Below are 17558 nucleotides of genomic sequence, written 5' to 3'. Positions count from 1 at the left end.
CTTTTAGATATTCTCAGATCCCACTCTATGTTCCTGTTGCGCAAGGTGTAAGGAAACAGAAATCTCTTTGGGTAACACCGCTTTGGTACAGACACTCCACTTTGCATACTACACCCTTTCCCTTTCCTTGTTATTCTTCCTAGATCAATATATAGAGAAGTGAATTCTATCAGACACTGTGGATGGCTTACTGAAAACAAGTGGGTGCAAGGTAACGAGAGCAATGGTATGACTGATACTGTGACAAAAACAAAATGTCCCTAATGGAGAATTTTTCAGGAAAAGTTAAAAATGCAAGCAGAAACAATTTTAATTGTAATCCTCCATGACAGACATATTTAAATATAGTCAATTAGAGGCTAACAATTTTGTCATTTGCAAAAATTCAATCCAGAGAAAAGCTTAGCATAAACAAGATGGGAAATGGAGAACCACTGTTTAAGTCTTAAGAATGTCCTTGTCTTCTGACTTAAAGCTGGACAAGCAAATTTGTAAATAAAAAGTTGCCCATCTCAGCCGTAAACGATGTTATTTTGATACTCAATTTCATCTGGCAATAAAACAAAGTATCTAATATAATTGGAGCAGGGTGAGGTCGTCTTGGTTATTGCCGCATGCCTACCTACAATTCTAGATTTGTCACAAGGAATTCCCTCAAACTTTTGGTTAATGCAATGAAGAAATGTACCATCACAGTCACCAGCACAACTTATCATGGGATAATGAAATCTATTTTAATCAATGCATATCAGTCACTGGAGGGATCTGGTTCAATGACTCCCCGAGCAACTTTGTCAATCAGAGAAGTAAATTATTGCTGCCTTACCCTACGGTCCCTTATTTCTCAAATCCAAACTATGCTTCGCTTAAAGGAAAATTGCATCAAGTTAATTTTCACTGCAGAAGTGTTTCAAATTCTAAACTATTACACTGCACATATTCAGTTTAACTCCTTTTCTGTCCCGTGAACACAAAAAGGTTCATTTAATTCACAGAAATGCAGAAGTGCCAATAAACTGCCATCATTAATTTCAACCTGCATTAGGTTCAGTTACAAGCTAGAGCTACCGAGTTCAGAGTCAAACTTTCCTAAAATTTGTGAGGTTTGGTTTGGAATCAATCTTACATCATTTATACATTATACTCAGCTGCTCGATGGCACCTAGGTATTGCCTATTCTATCCCATTACTCCTTCTGGAAAGTAAGTTTCTAATGCTAAGCCTTTTTTTCTTCCACTGCTCCCATTTTAAGGAATGCCTTATTTGCATGAAGAGAAAACCCCCTCCCCATTTTCCTATAAACCTATAGGGCTGTGCTAAACTTGTATCTCTTAGTTTAGGAGTTTGCAAAGTCTGAATATTTGTTCATAAGCACCCTACTGAACGTGGAGCCTCAAGTCTGCCATGTCCAGCTTATTTTTTTCTGGGGTAGATCTGCGGCCATCAGGAGCAGGTGGTCCCCTTGCCTTATTACGGCAGGATGGAAAAAGAGGTGGTCGGCTTGCCTCCTGGGGGTCTTCACACCACGCTGTCTAACACGTATCAGCTGCCGCAGCTTCCCTGGGGAGAGGAGCTGCTACGTAGCTTCCCCTCAAGCTTCTGGCTCGATACCATCAACACAAACGAGTAGCTGGTTGGTCATGCAGGTCTCCACAAGTTGCAGGGACTCACTCAAGAGGCTGAGGCAAACATATGCTCCTCACAGTACAGAACCGAGGAGTTCTTGGTGACACAGGGATATTTTACATTCAATTTTGTATTCCAGAGTCATCGTAAGAGTCCCAAAACCCACCAGTGCAACTACGCCTCAAGGTAACCTTGCAACTAGGCAGAGAAAAGAGAGGAAGATGCTAAAGCCCTGCATCTCCTCCAGACAGGATCCTGCAAAATCCTCACAGTCCTGACAGCCTGGCACTGACATGGTGAAGTAACACTCACTAAGTTTCTATATATTGCAGAGAGGCACCGGAGGAATGTGTAGATGGCATCACAGACATTAGCTCAAACAGCAAGAAGCCAACATTAATCCAGTTGGCTTTGGTTAGGGCTACAGAAGATCCCATTTTCAGAGCGCAGGAAGTTTTCCTATCCAAAAAAGACTTAACGGTGTCTTAAATTACACAGTGACTTTGCTGCAGGACTCCAGAAAAAACAAAAGATATGGTCTACTCGGTGTTAACCCTTAATAGCCATAGGAGGGAAAAATCCACTAGTTTGACTGAATCTGTAAGTATGTTAAAAAAGTTACATTTAAGTAACCTTTAGTCTGACATTAAATAGCAATCCCTGATTATTTTTTTTAAATGTCAATTTTCAAAATGAATGTCAACTCTGCTCAAGAATGAGCTTCAGTGTTTTCCCTTACTTTAAAACAAGGGTGGTACTGTAACTCGGAACAGTATTTCAGATGGTAGAGGGAACTATCACTATTTAAGCTCAGTTTGTCTGAATTAGCGAGAAGTTGGACTAATGTTTATGATGCATTTCTTTATAACTTATGAGGAAATGTACCATAAAACTTTCTCTGCCTCTCTCCCTCCCTTACTGCAAGTATTAGTTAGGCACGTTTCAAAAAAGTTTGCAGTAGGGACATTTATATATGTTTCTTTTTGATAGGATGTGCAGCACCATAGGTTTTGCTGCTTATATGGCATGCACAGCAGAAATGGATTTGACGGATAGGTGTATATGAACAAATAAAAGTCTGTCTACTTCCTGGCAAAACACACATTTGTGTGCTCTGACACTGAGCATCTTCATTTACCTGTAGGTCACGGAGTGAGCCAGGCCCAGTGCACTTGCCATCTGCAAAATTAGTAGTCAAGTGCCTAGAAATCTCACTTAATTTTGCACTGAAAAATCAGCCAACACCACTCCCTAGGCAGAAAGCAGTAAATACTTAAACAACTGAAAACAATGAGAAGTCCAAAATCAGGATCGCTGCTTTTCCTTACACAGAGATCATGATCAGGCACAGTGACTTCTTTCAGATTAAGGAAAAGCGGTAAAAAGAAATACTGAGCAAGAAGTCCGCGGGACAGAGAGCACAGGAACACAGAAACCCCAGGTGCCCCACCTCCGTGGGACCAGAGGCGCATGCAGAGAGAGGCATCGCTTTTAAGTTCAGCAGTTACAGGACAGGGGTTATGCGGAGTGCCCTCCTCCTTGTATGATCAAAGCCTGAGTATTCACCGGTACATATCTTGCCGTGGATCTCTCCGTAGACAGCCCACGGACAGCACCAGCGCTTCCCAGAAGCTGGCAGGATCTGAAGGATGGCAAGATTCATCTACAGGGTATAAAAGTGAAAGCCCTATCGCCAGAAAAAAGAGCTGAAAAGTTTTTGGTGTCTTTAACCAGGGAGAGGAAGGAACATATGATGAGAATTTTAAATAACGTGTATGTATTCAAAATAAAAAGGAAACAATTTAGTCACACTCAAATGTGAATATATATTCACTTCTACTTCATGAATGAAAAGAAGTGTTTTATTTTCCCTCAGTCTTTATAAGGGCATCAACGGTAATATTTCCAGCTGGCCTAAAACAGGTTTTTCTTCACATTTTTCATTGGCAAGCCAGGACTAAATTATCCTCAGAGCTCTGCTCAACCAGTACGTTATTCCCTTTGTCCTGAGAAAACTGCTGGACCCATCTTACGTCTTTCTACCTCAGCCATAGCAAGCACTCCGATGGACTTATGACCTAGAAAATACCTTTTATCAGCAAGACTGAAAGCAAGCACTTTGCCAGGCGGCAGTAACTTTGCCAGCTTGGGCGAATACAGCCGATCAGAGTCCCCCCCTTCCTATTAGCCCCTCTTTTCTCCTGACTCCCAGCCAGACCTCACCCTTTGCGGCTGGGCTTCTCCCCCCCTCCCTGCCACCTACCTCCCTTCCCCAGGCACGCCGGAAAGCAGTTACAAAAAGGAGATGTAAAACTTCGGTTTGATAATTGCTTTTTAATGAAAAGCATAATCGCTAGAAGCTTAAAAGTGGCATCACTGAACAAACTGTCGGAGTTTCAGTCTATTTTGATGAAGAGAGCGAATAACTTTTGTTTCGAAGGTTACATGGAGTGGTCTGTGCAGCACACAAGGACACATCGAGATCTGCCTCTGTATGAACACTGGAGTTAACACAGCATCCAAACTGAACGCTACAGTGCCCAAGACTAAGAGTTGTCTGGGTTTTTATTTTATTTTATTTAATTTTCACACACTGGCTAATGGGTCTGCATCAGTATAGAGAATCCATCAGGTGAAAAAAACCCCAGGATCTTGATTTTTTTTTTCTTTCAGATTTGCCCTCCTTTATTTACAACAGTGGCAAAATAACTTCAATCAAAATGAGGTTAAGATTATTTTTAACAGATGTTCACTGCTGGCCTGACCCAAAATCCATTGACGTCAATGAGAAGACTCCATGGGGCTTTGGATTGGGTTCTAATTGTTGGAAAAATTAATGTTATTGTAAACCACTGGTCAGTGCTGTCACATGCTCCCCTTCTGTGCCAATTCTATATGACCGGACAACAGATTCACAAAAATCTGTTCCAACTGTTGGCTTAGAGGCTAAAGGACACAGAGGTTTATCTTTTTAATTCTGAAGCACCCCCTGCTCCTCCCCTCCCAGCACACCCCATGGCACTACTGTATTTACTTGACAGACTCAGCATTATGGACAGTATTCATACAATCAAAACATTTCACAGTCAAACACTGGGTGGAATAATAGAATTATTAATGCTGACTGTACGAAGACAGCTGACCTATAGATATGTATGAAATGAGATACTTTGGTTCGTATACTTTCAATACAGATTTTTATTTATTCATTTTTTTAAATACAGACGTGAAGGAAGGGTTGCACTTACTGTTAAGAAGACGGAAGTCTATAAACGGGTAGGAGCCGCGGCGCTCGGAGAGAACCCCTGTCTGACCTCTCACCCGTGCATCTCCTGCAAAACACAAAATCCCCAGAGACGTTAGAAGGGGCAGCTGCCCCTCTCTGCTGTTTACATCTAGATCTATTTTCTATTCAAAGTGATGATGTTACACTCCTCCAGTGGGAAAACTAAGGTCCAAAAAATCACCTCCCATGACATCCCTGGGTAATTGGGTAAAGCAGTACAGCTGATCCTCTTACCAGAACAAAGGCACAAACCCCCCCATGTTTATTCTATTGAACATCTTCTCACCCAGTAAGTAGACTCTCACTGCTTCAGGAGTAGCGTAGAGGTCCAGTTTTTTGCCCAGACAAGACCAGTTGGCTTCTGACTGTCATGGCATCACACACAAAGGTCTCAACCTTGGACTAGGCTCACAGTCCAACTGACCTCCAAAGCTGTGGGACTGGTCTCAAAATCATAAGTTGATGAAAAAAATCCCGAACAAAATATGAAGATTTTTTTAAGGTTTTTGTTTGTTTGTTTTTGTTTTACTTACTGCTGTTTGAGCATTCTGGAAAATGTCAGCCTTCTCCTCAAACACCGAAGCTGCTTTATTTAAGCAAAACCTGATGTTCTCAGATAAGCATTACTCCAGAGCTTTAGAATGTAAATTTAAATATCATAAAGTGACAACACAATACCAAGAATTAGTATCGCTGTGTAATTCACATTGATTAGTACCTGACTTACCATGTAACACTGATGAAACAGGCAAAACTCATTTAAGAAGAAAAATGCTACTCGGGATGAATGAGAGTTACAAAACCTCACTCTAAGTAGACAGGAAGCAGTGGGAAGCAGATGTCATTTTTACACTTCCATTGCTTTACATATCTTGTACTGTAATTTAATAATTTCTTTATAGGCAAATAACAAGACCAAAATATTTAAAAATCTTAAATAAGATGAATTTTGGAGATTTTAGAGGTTCAGGTTAGAGTACTCTAATTCTTCACAATACCAATTCCTCCTCTACAGAAACACAGGCCATAGTGCTGAAAGCATACCCACTGCACTTCCGCAGACAGCTCACACTGTAGGCCTCTCAAAGTTTGCAATAAAATTATGAATTATTAGTTAGTTTGAATTGTGCTTCCTCTGGGATATGAATATAGCATCTGACTAATCTAAACAAAAATCATTTAAGAATTTGGCTGCTAGTGCTAGCTTCTACTGCTTGTGTTTAAAAACAAGAAAACATCTTGCAGCAAAAAAGAAGGACCTAGTTAGATGCTGTTATTTTTTTCTATCTGATGTTCACTTAAAATGTGCTTACAATTATGTTTAAGGGAAGAAAGCCAAGTAGAACTATTAGGTTAAACATTCAAGTGGAGAAAAACTTCCATGCCCTCTAGGGGTCCTTAGAGGTACGAAAGACACGGGAGCGTGCACTCGAATTAAGAATATTTCAAACACAGTCACTTTTGATTATAAATATAAATCTATTTTCTCTCATCCTTACTTTCGCTTTGCTTTTTTGTTTCCAGAGACAGAACACGTGTTCCTTGCAGTCAGCTCCTGCTTGCCAACCGCTGGCTCTAAGGAACCAGCCAAAAACAACTCAAGCTGCTGTTGACCCCACTTACCCCTCCTGATAGCCGGGGCAGGAGGTGCAAACCTCTGCCTGCTCTTCAGCTGTGGCACTTCAAAGGTACGATAATAATAGCGTGGGTCTACCTTCATCAGCAGTTTAAAATCACGTGTAAGTTGTGGCAACGCGGTATATAAACCTATTCCCCTGCGATCCTTCTGTTAAAGGGCAGAAGGGTGGAGCAAACAGGTAAAGAGTTTGTAAAACACCGAAGATTCATCAGCACCCATGAGTCAGAGCTCGTAAGGCAGCACCTTGCCTTAAAAGCACTGCTCTCCACCACAGGTAGACCCCATCAGATTGGCTGATTTTGTGCAGAAAGAGTAAGAATGGCAAGCATATGGTACACATTGTATAAACGCCAAAAAATCAGACAGGCTTGAGCCTGTCACTAATACAAGCATCAGCAAATTAAGAACGGGTGTAAATTCAGAGCATGCCTTGATTGAGGCTTTTGTTTTTCTGTATACACCAATGAATTAACAGGAAACTGCAAATAATCCCCTGCATTAACACACTGATAAACATGTCACTCGTGACTAAATCAACAGATACATTGGGAAAAAAGAGAGAAATTCAAACTCCAAAAATCTGAAAAAAACCCCAAAACATACAATACTGTAAACCCAGAAAGGCTGATTTTCTTTCTGGACATGAAAGAATAAATCATTAGATCAAAAGAGGTACCACAGTACTAGAGAAAAACAAAATCATACACAGTTACCTATGGAAGAAACTGCCTAACTCTCATCTTAATAGTATAACCCTGAATTTTGATGAGGGGAATGTGAAAGGTAGGTAGACAACTGAAACACAGAAGAAAACACAACATGGGCTTACCAAAAGTAGACCATACAAGATAACACCTGATACTGAATTACCTCAAATGAAGGTACGAAGGTAACAAAGTGTACTGAAAGGAAACTTTTGCTTGGGAACAATTACTGCATGATCTTTAGAAGATTCATATTGGGAACGGTCTTCTTAAAATTTTTTCTTGATGATCTTGGCATAGAATTAGGAGAACGCTAGTGAGATGTGATGATAACACAAAGCTGGGAGATACGAGGTGTATACAGCTACAGCTATTTTAAATAAACTTCACTGGTACCGTCACCTTCTCTGCCCCAACTGCTCTATGGCCCAGCTACCTGCAACTTCCACTTTCATTTTATTGGTAGTCCAGCTTCCTCTCATGGTGCTGCTGATGCCTCCTACAGAACTGAAGACTAGCCAACTCAGACACGTATGTACACTATTCAGGCAAGGTAATTCCAGTAAAGAGAGGGAAAGCAAGGGAGCTATTGATGCCATTAGTCAAAACACCTGGTGTAAGTTCATCTGAAATACTGTCTCTGAGAAAGCTGAATTCCTCCTGGAAGAAGTGCAGAGAAGAACCTCTAGGAAGATGATCAGGGCACTAAAGAGCCATTTCATAAAAGGAAAATCACCCTGGAGTAATGCCCAACGTGGGTTAGCAGCAGAGTGGGAAAAGAACCGTTTAGGTGATCAGAAGAATATCATTCTGAAGGAGATGACAACAACCGAAGCAGCTGATGATGGCACTGAAAGAGTACCTGAAATGGTTAAGGACTATGCCTGGGGATTAATAAACTTACTACCAATTCTATGTTCTTCAAACTAAGAAAATGTGAATGAGTTTTATTTAACCAGCAAAACCGAGGACCTGAAGTCATGGAAAATTACTGATGATTTGGATTGGCTATTTGTGTCATTTTACATTTTTTACAGATAACAAAAGTTTGGGCTGTCTCTAGGACTATAGGAATCTATATGCAGAATAAATCTGCATCCCCACTGACTCAGTAAAAGCCACTAAAATCCTTATATTCGAGGATTATTAACTTTACCTTCAGGGAAGGCAAGTTTCTGATGAGTCAAAGATGTTATCAAGCAGCTCTACCTCATGAATCTGTTATTACAAAATACTTCGCCAGGTGCCACCTAGTCTCTTTCTACATCATTACAGAAAGATTAGTTAGGAAGTGGTGGTGGGCTAAATCAACCACACCTACCTTCCTCTATTTTTTCTTGGCTCACTTATTTGGAAAACATTTATATTCTTCCCTATTACTTTTAATTACCTGTAAGTACACTCAACGTGTTGAGATACTAAAAATAGGGATTGCGCCAGATGTACACCATACCACATGATTTTTAATTTCTGAGAGACAAGGGCCGTTAATGGCAACACACCGGACTATCTTTTTTGCTTTGACAGAGGACTTTGAGGGCGACTTTCGTAAGACCACCTGACCTTTACATCTCTTTGCTCTCCACCTTAAAATGAAGCTAAACAATTGTTCTGACAATTTATGCAATTAGCAATTTTAGATAAATAATCCTTTTCGGAGCGAAAGGAAGGATTCTGTGGAAACAGGGCAGGAAATTTTGACAGCTCATTGTGTTCCCAAGTGAAACAAACAGGGTGAAGGGAAACAGCAAGGGTACAGGTTCTCCTTGGCTGCATTGGGCTGAAGATGCAAGGCTGGAACATTTGCAGCCACAAACACAAAGGGCTGCACCCTCCCCAGAGCCAGGTTGCCACGAGAGCTTCCAGCAAGGGCATCTCTCAGGGGCCACCGTGCTCTTGAATTTTACTTTGTCCTCATTAAAACAGACAAGAAAACAAACCAAACCAACCAAAGCAACCTACATGAGGTAACAGGAGCCTGTGTGGTGCATGCTGTGACTGACACGCACGACAGCTTATAGTCACGGGAAAATCGGATATGGGGCAAGAACCACGGTACTACTGCGGCCATAGCATCAGCAGGATTTCAAGATGGGCAGAAGGGTTAAGAAAAAAAATGAGGCAGCTCTTAGCTGCCTGTCACATCTGGAGGAAAGAGTCATCTGCACCAAGGAAAACAACTTCTCCAAGACTTGCCTGAAATGATGTGGGATTCAATTTCACTGAGCAAGCACAACAAATTAGGAGAGAAAACAGGGCCATAGCTGAGACAAAACAACAGGGCAGCTTCATGCAGCAGAAGTTAGGACCAGCCACCAAATTATTGATTTTATTTAGTTCACAGCTCCATGTGGTAAGTGAGGAATACCACAGCAAATTCAAAAGAGTTTACAAGTATTTATTCTAGTCAAGCTTTTCTGCAATTTTCATCCAAATATTTCTTAAGCTGACTGTTTTAGGACACATGCTGGAGTGGCTGAGTACTTTCCATGGAAAACCGAGTGGCAGTAGTAAGGCCTCTCATGGACTCCATGGAGCCCCTGGTTCCTTCACTATTTCAGTTATGAAAAGGCTTGGGATTTCTGAGATGAAGGAAGATGAGTTGTTGATGTTTTAGGCATCATCCTGGTTTTGGTGGAAAGCTTTCTAAAAGAGGGAAGTGTTGCTGTGTAAAAGTAGCAAACTTGGATGAAAAGTTAGGTAAAAAACAAGTAGCAGAATAACTGGAACTATTTTTGATTTGAAGACGTCTAATGCTTGTTCATGGTGATCTGTGCTTGTTTGGGTTATTTTCATTCTGTTGTATTAGTGTTATAAAGGTTACCGTAAATTCTTGTCTGCAGAAAGTGCTTTATGCAGATTTCCTCATGTGCATAAGATCTTCAGTGAACAAGAACATTTCCTCTGAACAGACATGGCAAGACTGATGTTCAAGGTAACAGAGACAGGATGACTCTCCTTTCCAGCAGGAAAAAGTGGGGCAGGCACCTCACTTCATCCATTTATAAGTACTGAATTGCATGCAAATATTCCAAAACATGAGGTTTTCTGTGCCATACGATGCACAGTTTTACAATTCTGGTAACAGTCCTAATGAGCTCATAAGTAGCAATTTCACCCAATACGTTTTGCAGTTTCATTTCAGAATGCTCTGCAAAGGAAGGTAACTGTTGGTAGTCCCTTTTTACAAAAAGGTCATAAAATGATGGTGTAGGAACCATCATTTGGTTTTGTAGATTTCTTGACACAGAAAATCACTTAATTTCCCCTGCAGTGATCCTACTCCGTGAATGAATTTTTTTTTTTTTTTTTACCGGTCAATTACTTGAATTTCAGCTACTCAAAATTCCATCTCCAGACCAGCAACAGTTGCAGATGAAACATTTCACTCATTCTCCGTTTTCTTACAAAACTGTATTTTGGAGTGAATGGTGGTTCTTATGCTCAACGTAAACTAGTGGCACTGCCTGACTGTACCTGCCAACTGCAGTTTCAGTCCTCCTTTACTGACCGAAATCCATACAACTGCTGTATCTTAATCCCTTAAACAATATTATCACCACTGCTTGTTCCAATCAGTAAAATGCAAGAAACAGAAGCTGACAATCTGTTCATAAAACCCTCCTCAATGCTGAAAGTCTCCTGGTAAGTTCCCTTTTGCACCGATGCAGAGCCTATCTGGATATCCAGCCAGAGGAAGACCCTAGGATCCACAGGCATGCCTTTAACAGCTGGTCCATTCTGACAAACGATCATCTAGAGTAAAGGTAATGGAATATTTTACAGACACTCTTGAAATCCTCCCTTAAACCGTATCAGATCACATCAGTAACTCTGGAGAAAAGATTCTGAACTGAAGTATCTTGAGGCAAAGCTATTACAACATGCAGACTTTGGAAAAAGTGCTTGCAGACCACTGAAATCCAAGAAGATGAGAAAACCGCCATAGAGAACCAGGCAACAGCAGTCATCAGAAATTCAGATACTGAAGCAGTACCCGTATTACCCTCTTCACAGACCTGTTTGTTTTTGCATGAGCAAATGCAGAGGCTGCAAAACTAAGTAGCTACCTCCGACTGAAAAAATGGTCAGAGTTGATTAGGATAGACAATCCTGCATGTTCTAAAGAAGGTAGCTTTCCAAAATGTCAATACATTATATTGCACTGGAAATGCTTTCAACTGTTTCTGAGTTTGATAATGGGCTACGAATTATTGCCTTAAGGTCAGATGTATTTCACTTACTCCTAGGTGTTAAGTCAGTGGAGAGGTGTAGGTGCCTCCGCCCAGTGACTAACACTTAAAGAGACTGAATTGCCTTTCATTGTTGCTTGTTTCTGACTTTGACTGCAGATCGAGCCTAAGACACCTCTTTTCCTGAATTAGGGGCCACGGTTACGAGCACAGCATACTGGGGGAAGAATCCCGTGAGGATCATATTCAGGCAGCTGAGACCACCCCAAACCTCTTATCTGTAAGCAGACTTTTCACGGTGATTATCCCTGTGACTGTTACTATTTATTTTGTAATCAATATAATAGACGCATACACCTGCAGCTCACACCAATGTGGGCGCACCCTCAAACACGTACTGTGTATGCTTGTACAGTGCAGCATTATCCCACAGCGCAGTTAAACAAAAATCAGCACTTGTTATGCAATAGTAATTGGAGTACTGTTCTCTAGAAAAAGAACTAACTAGCTCCTTGATACTACTGTATGACAATTACTCAACTATCAGTATTTTCTAGCCAAAAATACAAAAGTTTATATAAAAGTTTACATAAAGTGCTAAACCACAGGACACAAAGCCAGAACGGGAGCATAAGAACATGGGCAAATTACACAGACTGCTTATTCACATACAAACTTTTCATTTTGGAGACACGAGAAGTTCAGATATAGGAGTTTGCTGGCACGAATTTTGCAAAATTCAGCCAATGGCTTTCACATGCAGAAGAAAAGACAGACAAATGTTGGTATCTAGCAGCAAAGAATACAGTTATGGAACTAAAAGCAGGAGACTGGTCTTGGAAAAAAGAATCCAACGAGAAAGCACGGGGATCTGTGTAAATACAGCATTAGAAGTGCAGAAGACAGAAGTCACCTATCACCACCTCCATACCTGAAAGGAACAGTTTGGACAACCATCCTGACTTCGGTAAATATTTTGCCTGAACTATATTGTAACGAGCTAGGCATCTACTATCCAGGGGCCGAACTCACTAGCAAAAGATCAAATTGAAAGCCTGGGAGAACAGGCAGCTAGGAGGAGACGTGATTCTGCTTTTTTTTGAGTGATCCATTTATAATTCCCATTCCTGCCTGCAGTTTATAGTATTCACAAGCAGTAGCATATGACTGATGGCATCTTGAGAGTCTCGCTGCTGCTGTGGCCCTGAATGGCAGCACTTTGGCTGACCCGAGGCTTATCATACCGCTGCTGCTGCTCAGCAGGGTTCAGGGTAGTAAAAGAGGTCCCAGGGCACTTCAGGAAACCAGACTTGCAGTGGATCCTCTTAGTAAATTGGATATTACCACTTCTAGTGCTAAGAACCACCTGTCTGTATTCTGAAGTTTTTATATTGCGTTATTGTTGGGGCTTTAGTCTTTTCTGTCTCCAAATATTGATCACTGACCTTCCAGGGAAAACAGATATTAATATAGATAGGGCACTGAACTGTCTTGATAATCCTTGTCTTCCTAAATGGTTAGATAGCTTGTAAATTACTCTGCATTAGAGGATGGGAGCTATGTTAGCAGAATCGCTATCATTGCTATTGCTCTAGAGCCCTGCTGGGAAGTGGCAAAACTTACTGGTTTTCTCACGTATGAAATTGAATCTAAAGTAACACCTTAAAAACTAAAGGACACATCCTGAAATGTTAAGAGCTGTAATAAAAGTAATAATAACAGCTACAGCATGTTCTTAGCAAGAGGTAGTAGGTTGCATTACCATGGCAACTTTGAAGATAATATCTTACCGTCATATTACTCCCATCCCTCTCCCAAATAAATTACAGCATAAATAAAACCACATTATTAGTTATTTCAATTGTACATTTTCAATTCTAGTCTTCTGCTAGACTCCCAACTATTAAAATAAACATGTATTTAATAACAAACTTCTAAGACTTGTACGCTTCCAATTCCATATACACAAAGTTCCAAAATAGGTTAAGTAGTTTAATAGAATCTCTTTCATTTTGTGTAAAAGAAAAAGCACAAAGAATCTGTGTTTTGTCCAAGACCAATGCCAAAAAGAGGTACAGAGTTCAGATCTCTATGCATAGTGCATTAGGTCAAGCTACTTCTATTGCCAGTGCCCAAAAGATAGGATTTTCTTCACTCACAGTTACACCCAGACCCTAAGTTATCCAAACTATAAATTGTATTTTCGGAACTGTAATAAAGTTCTAGATATAGCTGCTCTTTCAGGGACCCCCTTTGCATTGCCTATGTATTGCAACTTCAAACTGAATTCTCTCAAACATCTACATCTTATTCTATTACATGGATTTCTGATTTGAGCTTTATCAACACTTTAAATGCTTCCACTGTGAGAACACAACCGGACTCCTTGAATCCGCCAGTGAGGGTTTTGCAGTTGAAGAACAGATTCTTTATCTGTAGAAAGTTGAGGTAATTGTTGAGCATTTATTCAACCAAGTTTGCTTTACTGTTCTGCATTCTCATTTCTCACCTACCTATAATATTTGTTAAGTGATCTTTTTAACGAAATAATTTTAATTATTTAATTTTTTTTTTAATTCTGCAACTCCCTCAAGAACCATTGTTTGCAAGTATATGCATTTTATGGGTCGCATCAACGAGTTACCCAAGCCACAAGGCATCGTTCTCATTTTCTGTTCAGGCACTGTTATGTAGACAAGCTGAAACTGCTTGATACTACAACCCACGTGTATCTAACATAGCCAATGATTAAAATTTGATATATTATAATAATTAATTTATGTAAAATAACAATTGATATAATGACATAAATATTAATAGAAAAATGCTAATAATTCCTAAGTGGAATAGAACAAATGGAGCTTGCTTTGGGAAATGTTCAGTAATTTGAGGTTAACATTTTTATTTCTGAGAAAGGACTCTTGGAATTAAAATGTGGGATGGCAATCATAAGCCCTGAGCTCATTTCCTGGATTCCTATGGAACAAATCGTTTCCTTTCCATGCCTCAGTTTTCCACTTCTGTGTTTTGTTTGTCCTGTGTAGACAGCGCGCTCTCTAATGCAGGCCCTCGGTGGTTCAACAGCATCTTCTACCTGCAGTCCTGGTCATGGTTTCTACATTGCCATAATACAAATGCTAAGGATCTCTGCTTTTCGTACTAGCAACAGTTAAGTTAGACAACATTCAAAGAAAATGAATGCAGAGCGTTTTACTCATGCCATCAAACCAAAATTTGCTTTCAACTCTTAACAGGACACTTAAGAAAATTTCCCTCTATTTCCACAGCTTTGCCCACGAGATTTCTACACCCTCCCTTTCCAATGAAACTACAAAAGATAGGTGTTCAAAGCTGTAAGTAGTAATATAGCAATTGCCATTATAGCAACACATTGCCTACTTCTGAAATGCTTAACATCAGCCAAAACCTAAAGCCTGTCAACAGTTTTTCTGCAATGGCAGTTTTGCCTCTGGAGGAGCCGAGTAGGAAAAGTGCAAGATCTTTGGGATTTACTCCCTGTTCATTTTGTGCTAGAATTGCATGGCTGCCATTCGCCTCACGTTCCTCCCCTTCTCTTTGACTCGCTGGTAATTCTGCCTCCCCTCTACTCATTGCCTTCTTCTGAGGCTGGCGTACTGCGCGCCTTTGTACCAGCAAGCCCAGCAGTATCGGCCACTTACTCCTCCCGATGGGGCTGCCCCCGGAGTCTTCATGTCTGGGAGAGATCAACGAAAGAGGGAAGGAGGAGAAGCAAGCGCTGAGCGTTGGCTCGGCAGCACAAGAAGGTGCCTGTAATACCTCGCAGGAGAAAACTTTACTCACCACCTGAAGCTTTGCTCTGATTAAGAGCTTCATCTACACATGAGACTGCAGGAACAAATGTTTGAGATTAATGATTTGACTTTTGTTTGTACGTTGTACACTGCAATAAATTCTTTTTTGTGTTCGAAAGCAGTATCTATGGCCAATAGCTGGGAACATTCTTTCTTACTGGTTTTGAATCTGGTTTAGTTTCTCGGTGGAACACACAAATACCTCCATAACTCAGTGAATTACTGAACAATAAGGCAAGAGAACTTTGTCCAAAATAAACACAGGTAACCTTAGTATTATTTGCTTTTTCAAGATGAGTATTTCCTGAGCTAGCCCACATTTTATCATGTAAAATTTCTTCATCAGAAAATATTATTGGGATTAAAAAAACCTTTTTCTTATAGGAATGTTTTTCTGTTTAGGAAAAAAAATACGAACCTTTTTCATTTTGATGCTAGACACAGGAATAAAGCTGCATAAAGCGGAAGCTGAGCTTGACTGTTCTACCGCTTGGAAAATGTTTTTCTCTTCCTGTTTTTTACACTGTATTTTACAAACAATTGATTGGATCTTAAAAAAAAAAAGAAAAAAATACAAAGCACCCAATCCAGAACCCCAACCTGGCTAGAATTTAGCAAATATGCTACCTCTTGCACCTAAACAGATCACTGATCTGGACTGTCTCTGCTATGTACCATGCATTTAAAATTTAAAACTTTAGAAAAGGGTGGCACAAGAGAAAGTTCTGGATCAACCTCACATTACTCAAACACTAGCCTACTCTCTGTGCCCCATTCTCTGTTATGGTTCAGTTGCATTAAATATTTAGTCTAAAGTACAATTAAATAGCAGTTTACCTTCTTTATTTGTTGCACATTCTTAAGAGAGGTGAGCATGAGCTGGCTCAAAGAAAAGTAATTAGCTACATATTTCTGTAATTACAAAACTGTTGATAAACAAATCTAATTAGGTGCTTGCCATTGGCAAAGACTGGTGTTTCCCCAGAACCTGGTTTCCTGTTTCCCCTCGGCTGAGCACCGACCGGGATGCCAAGCAGCGGCAGGAGCAGCTGGCGCTCGGGCTTCTTCCCCAGCAGACATGCTGGCAACCATGGCTTCGCTGAGCCCATCAAATGTGCAAGCTGCTGCCAGGCAGCCTCTGCCCAACTTGTCCTGGTGAATACGGGTTTCTATCCCAGCTCCTTATTCCAGAAACTGCAAAACCTTAATATCTGAAAGGAAAAGCGACTAGCAAGATATGCAGGGAGGGTTAAACATAGCTCACTGTAACCAGAGCCCCTTTCAGTGATCCTTTACATCACCATCTTCTTCCCTCGTCCCATAACTATGTACACCTAGTCTTGATTTCACTTTGACACTGAAGTTACGAATGGCAATGATGTCACATAAGGCACCTGCACCAAACACTACCCTTTGGGAGGAAAGGCCAGGCATACCTGAAGCGAGAGGAACCCTACCTTGCCCTGGAAACAGAAATGGATTGTGCTTGGCCCCTCGCTGAGGACGATGGACAGAGGAGAGGACGGAAAGTATTTTTCTCCTTCCTCCTACTCTGTACATCCTTCCACAAGAAGTGGGGAAAAAAACCCCCTGGTTTTCAGACAGCGAACTACTTGCTGCTCAACCTTTGCATCAATATGTGTTTGTTTAATAATCTTCCAAACCCACCATGAATGGACAGAAACATGAACCAGCATTGTAAAAATCGTACTACTAATCAATCTGCTAACTGGCCTACCCCAGAAGTCTACATGCATGAACCACTATGCTGGAGCTACACCTAGAGGCCAGGTCTGCAATTTGGGCCTGCCGCTAGCGTAAACTTTGCCAAAGCTTTATCTCTACTCAGCGCCAAGAACGCTACCGGCAGGCACGCCACGCCCAAGAGACCTAGCGAGGCAGCTTCCTGGGGATGCTGGTGGTCCAGAGCGTGCCAGCATCACACCCCTTCTGGAGGCCAAGAGACCCCATAAGAACTTCCTATTTAATGTCTTCCAATTACTTCATCACTTAAGAAGTGTCGCTAGTAAATGTATTTAATTGTGCTATCGACATTACTTTATATTTGAAGTTAACTAAAACCCGTGTGTTTTCCTGCTATTTTTTTAAATATAGAAAAACAACAAAACCAAACCAGCAACAAAAATATTATGAGCATTTCAAACAATTTTACATGAGAAATGCCAATTTATCTCATTGACAGTGTACGCTGTAACACTAGGGCTGAAAACAGAAGCTGAGGCTTTTGTCTCCTGTGTTTTAACATGTTCGTAGGGA

The 17558-nt window shown here is 40.7% G+C and overlaps 1 protein-coding gene across 4 annotated transcripts in view; it reads right to left on the bottom strand.

Moving 5' to 3' along the window:
- The window catches only part of PDE7B (phosphodiesterase 7B), a 177028-nt gene that overhangs the window by 33417 nt on the left and 126053 nt on the right, over nucleotides 1-17558 (bottom strand). For all 4 annotated transcript variants that reach the window (XM_076333666.1, XM_076333665.1, XM_076333667.1 and 1 more), the window contains one exon: nucleotides 4875-4958. In XM_076333666.1, the coding sequence (XP_076189781.1) occupies nucleotides 4875-4958 (84 nt within the window). The remainder of the gene's footprint in view (nucleotides 1-4874; nucleotides 4959-17558) is intronic.

This window comes from Aptenodytes patagonicus, chromosome 3 (assembly GCF_965638725.1).
Source record: "Aptenodytes patagonicus chromosome 3, bAptPat1.pri.cur, whole genome shotgun sequence".
NCBI classification, from domain to species: domain Eukaryota; kingdom Metazoa; phylum Chordata; class Aves; order Sphenisciformes; family Spheniscidae; genus Aptenodytes; species Aptenodytes patagonicus.
This window is presented reverse-complemented; position numbering and strand designations above follow the sequence as displayed.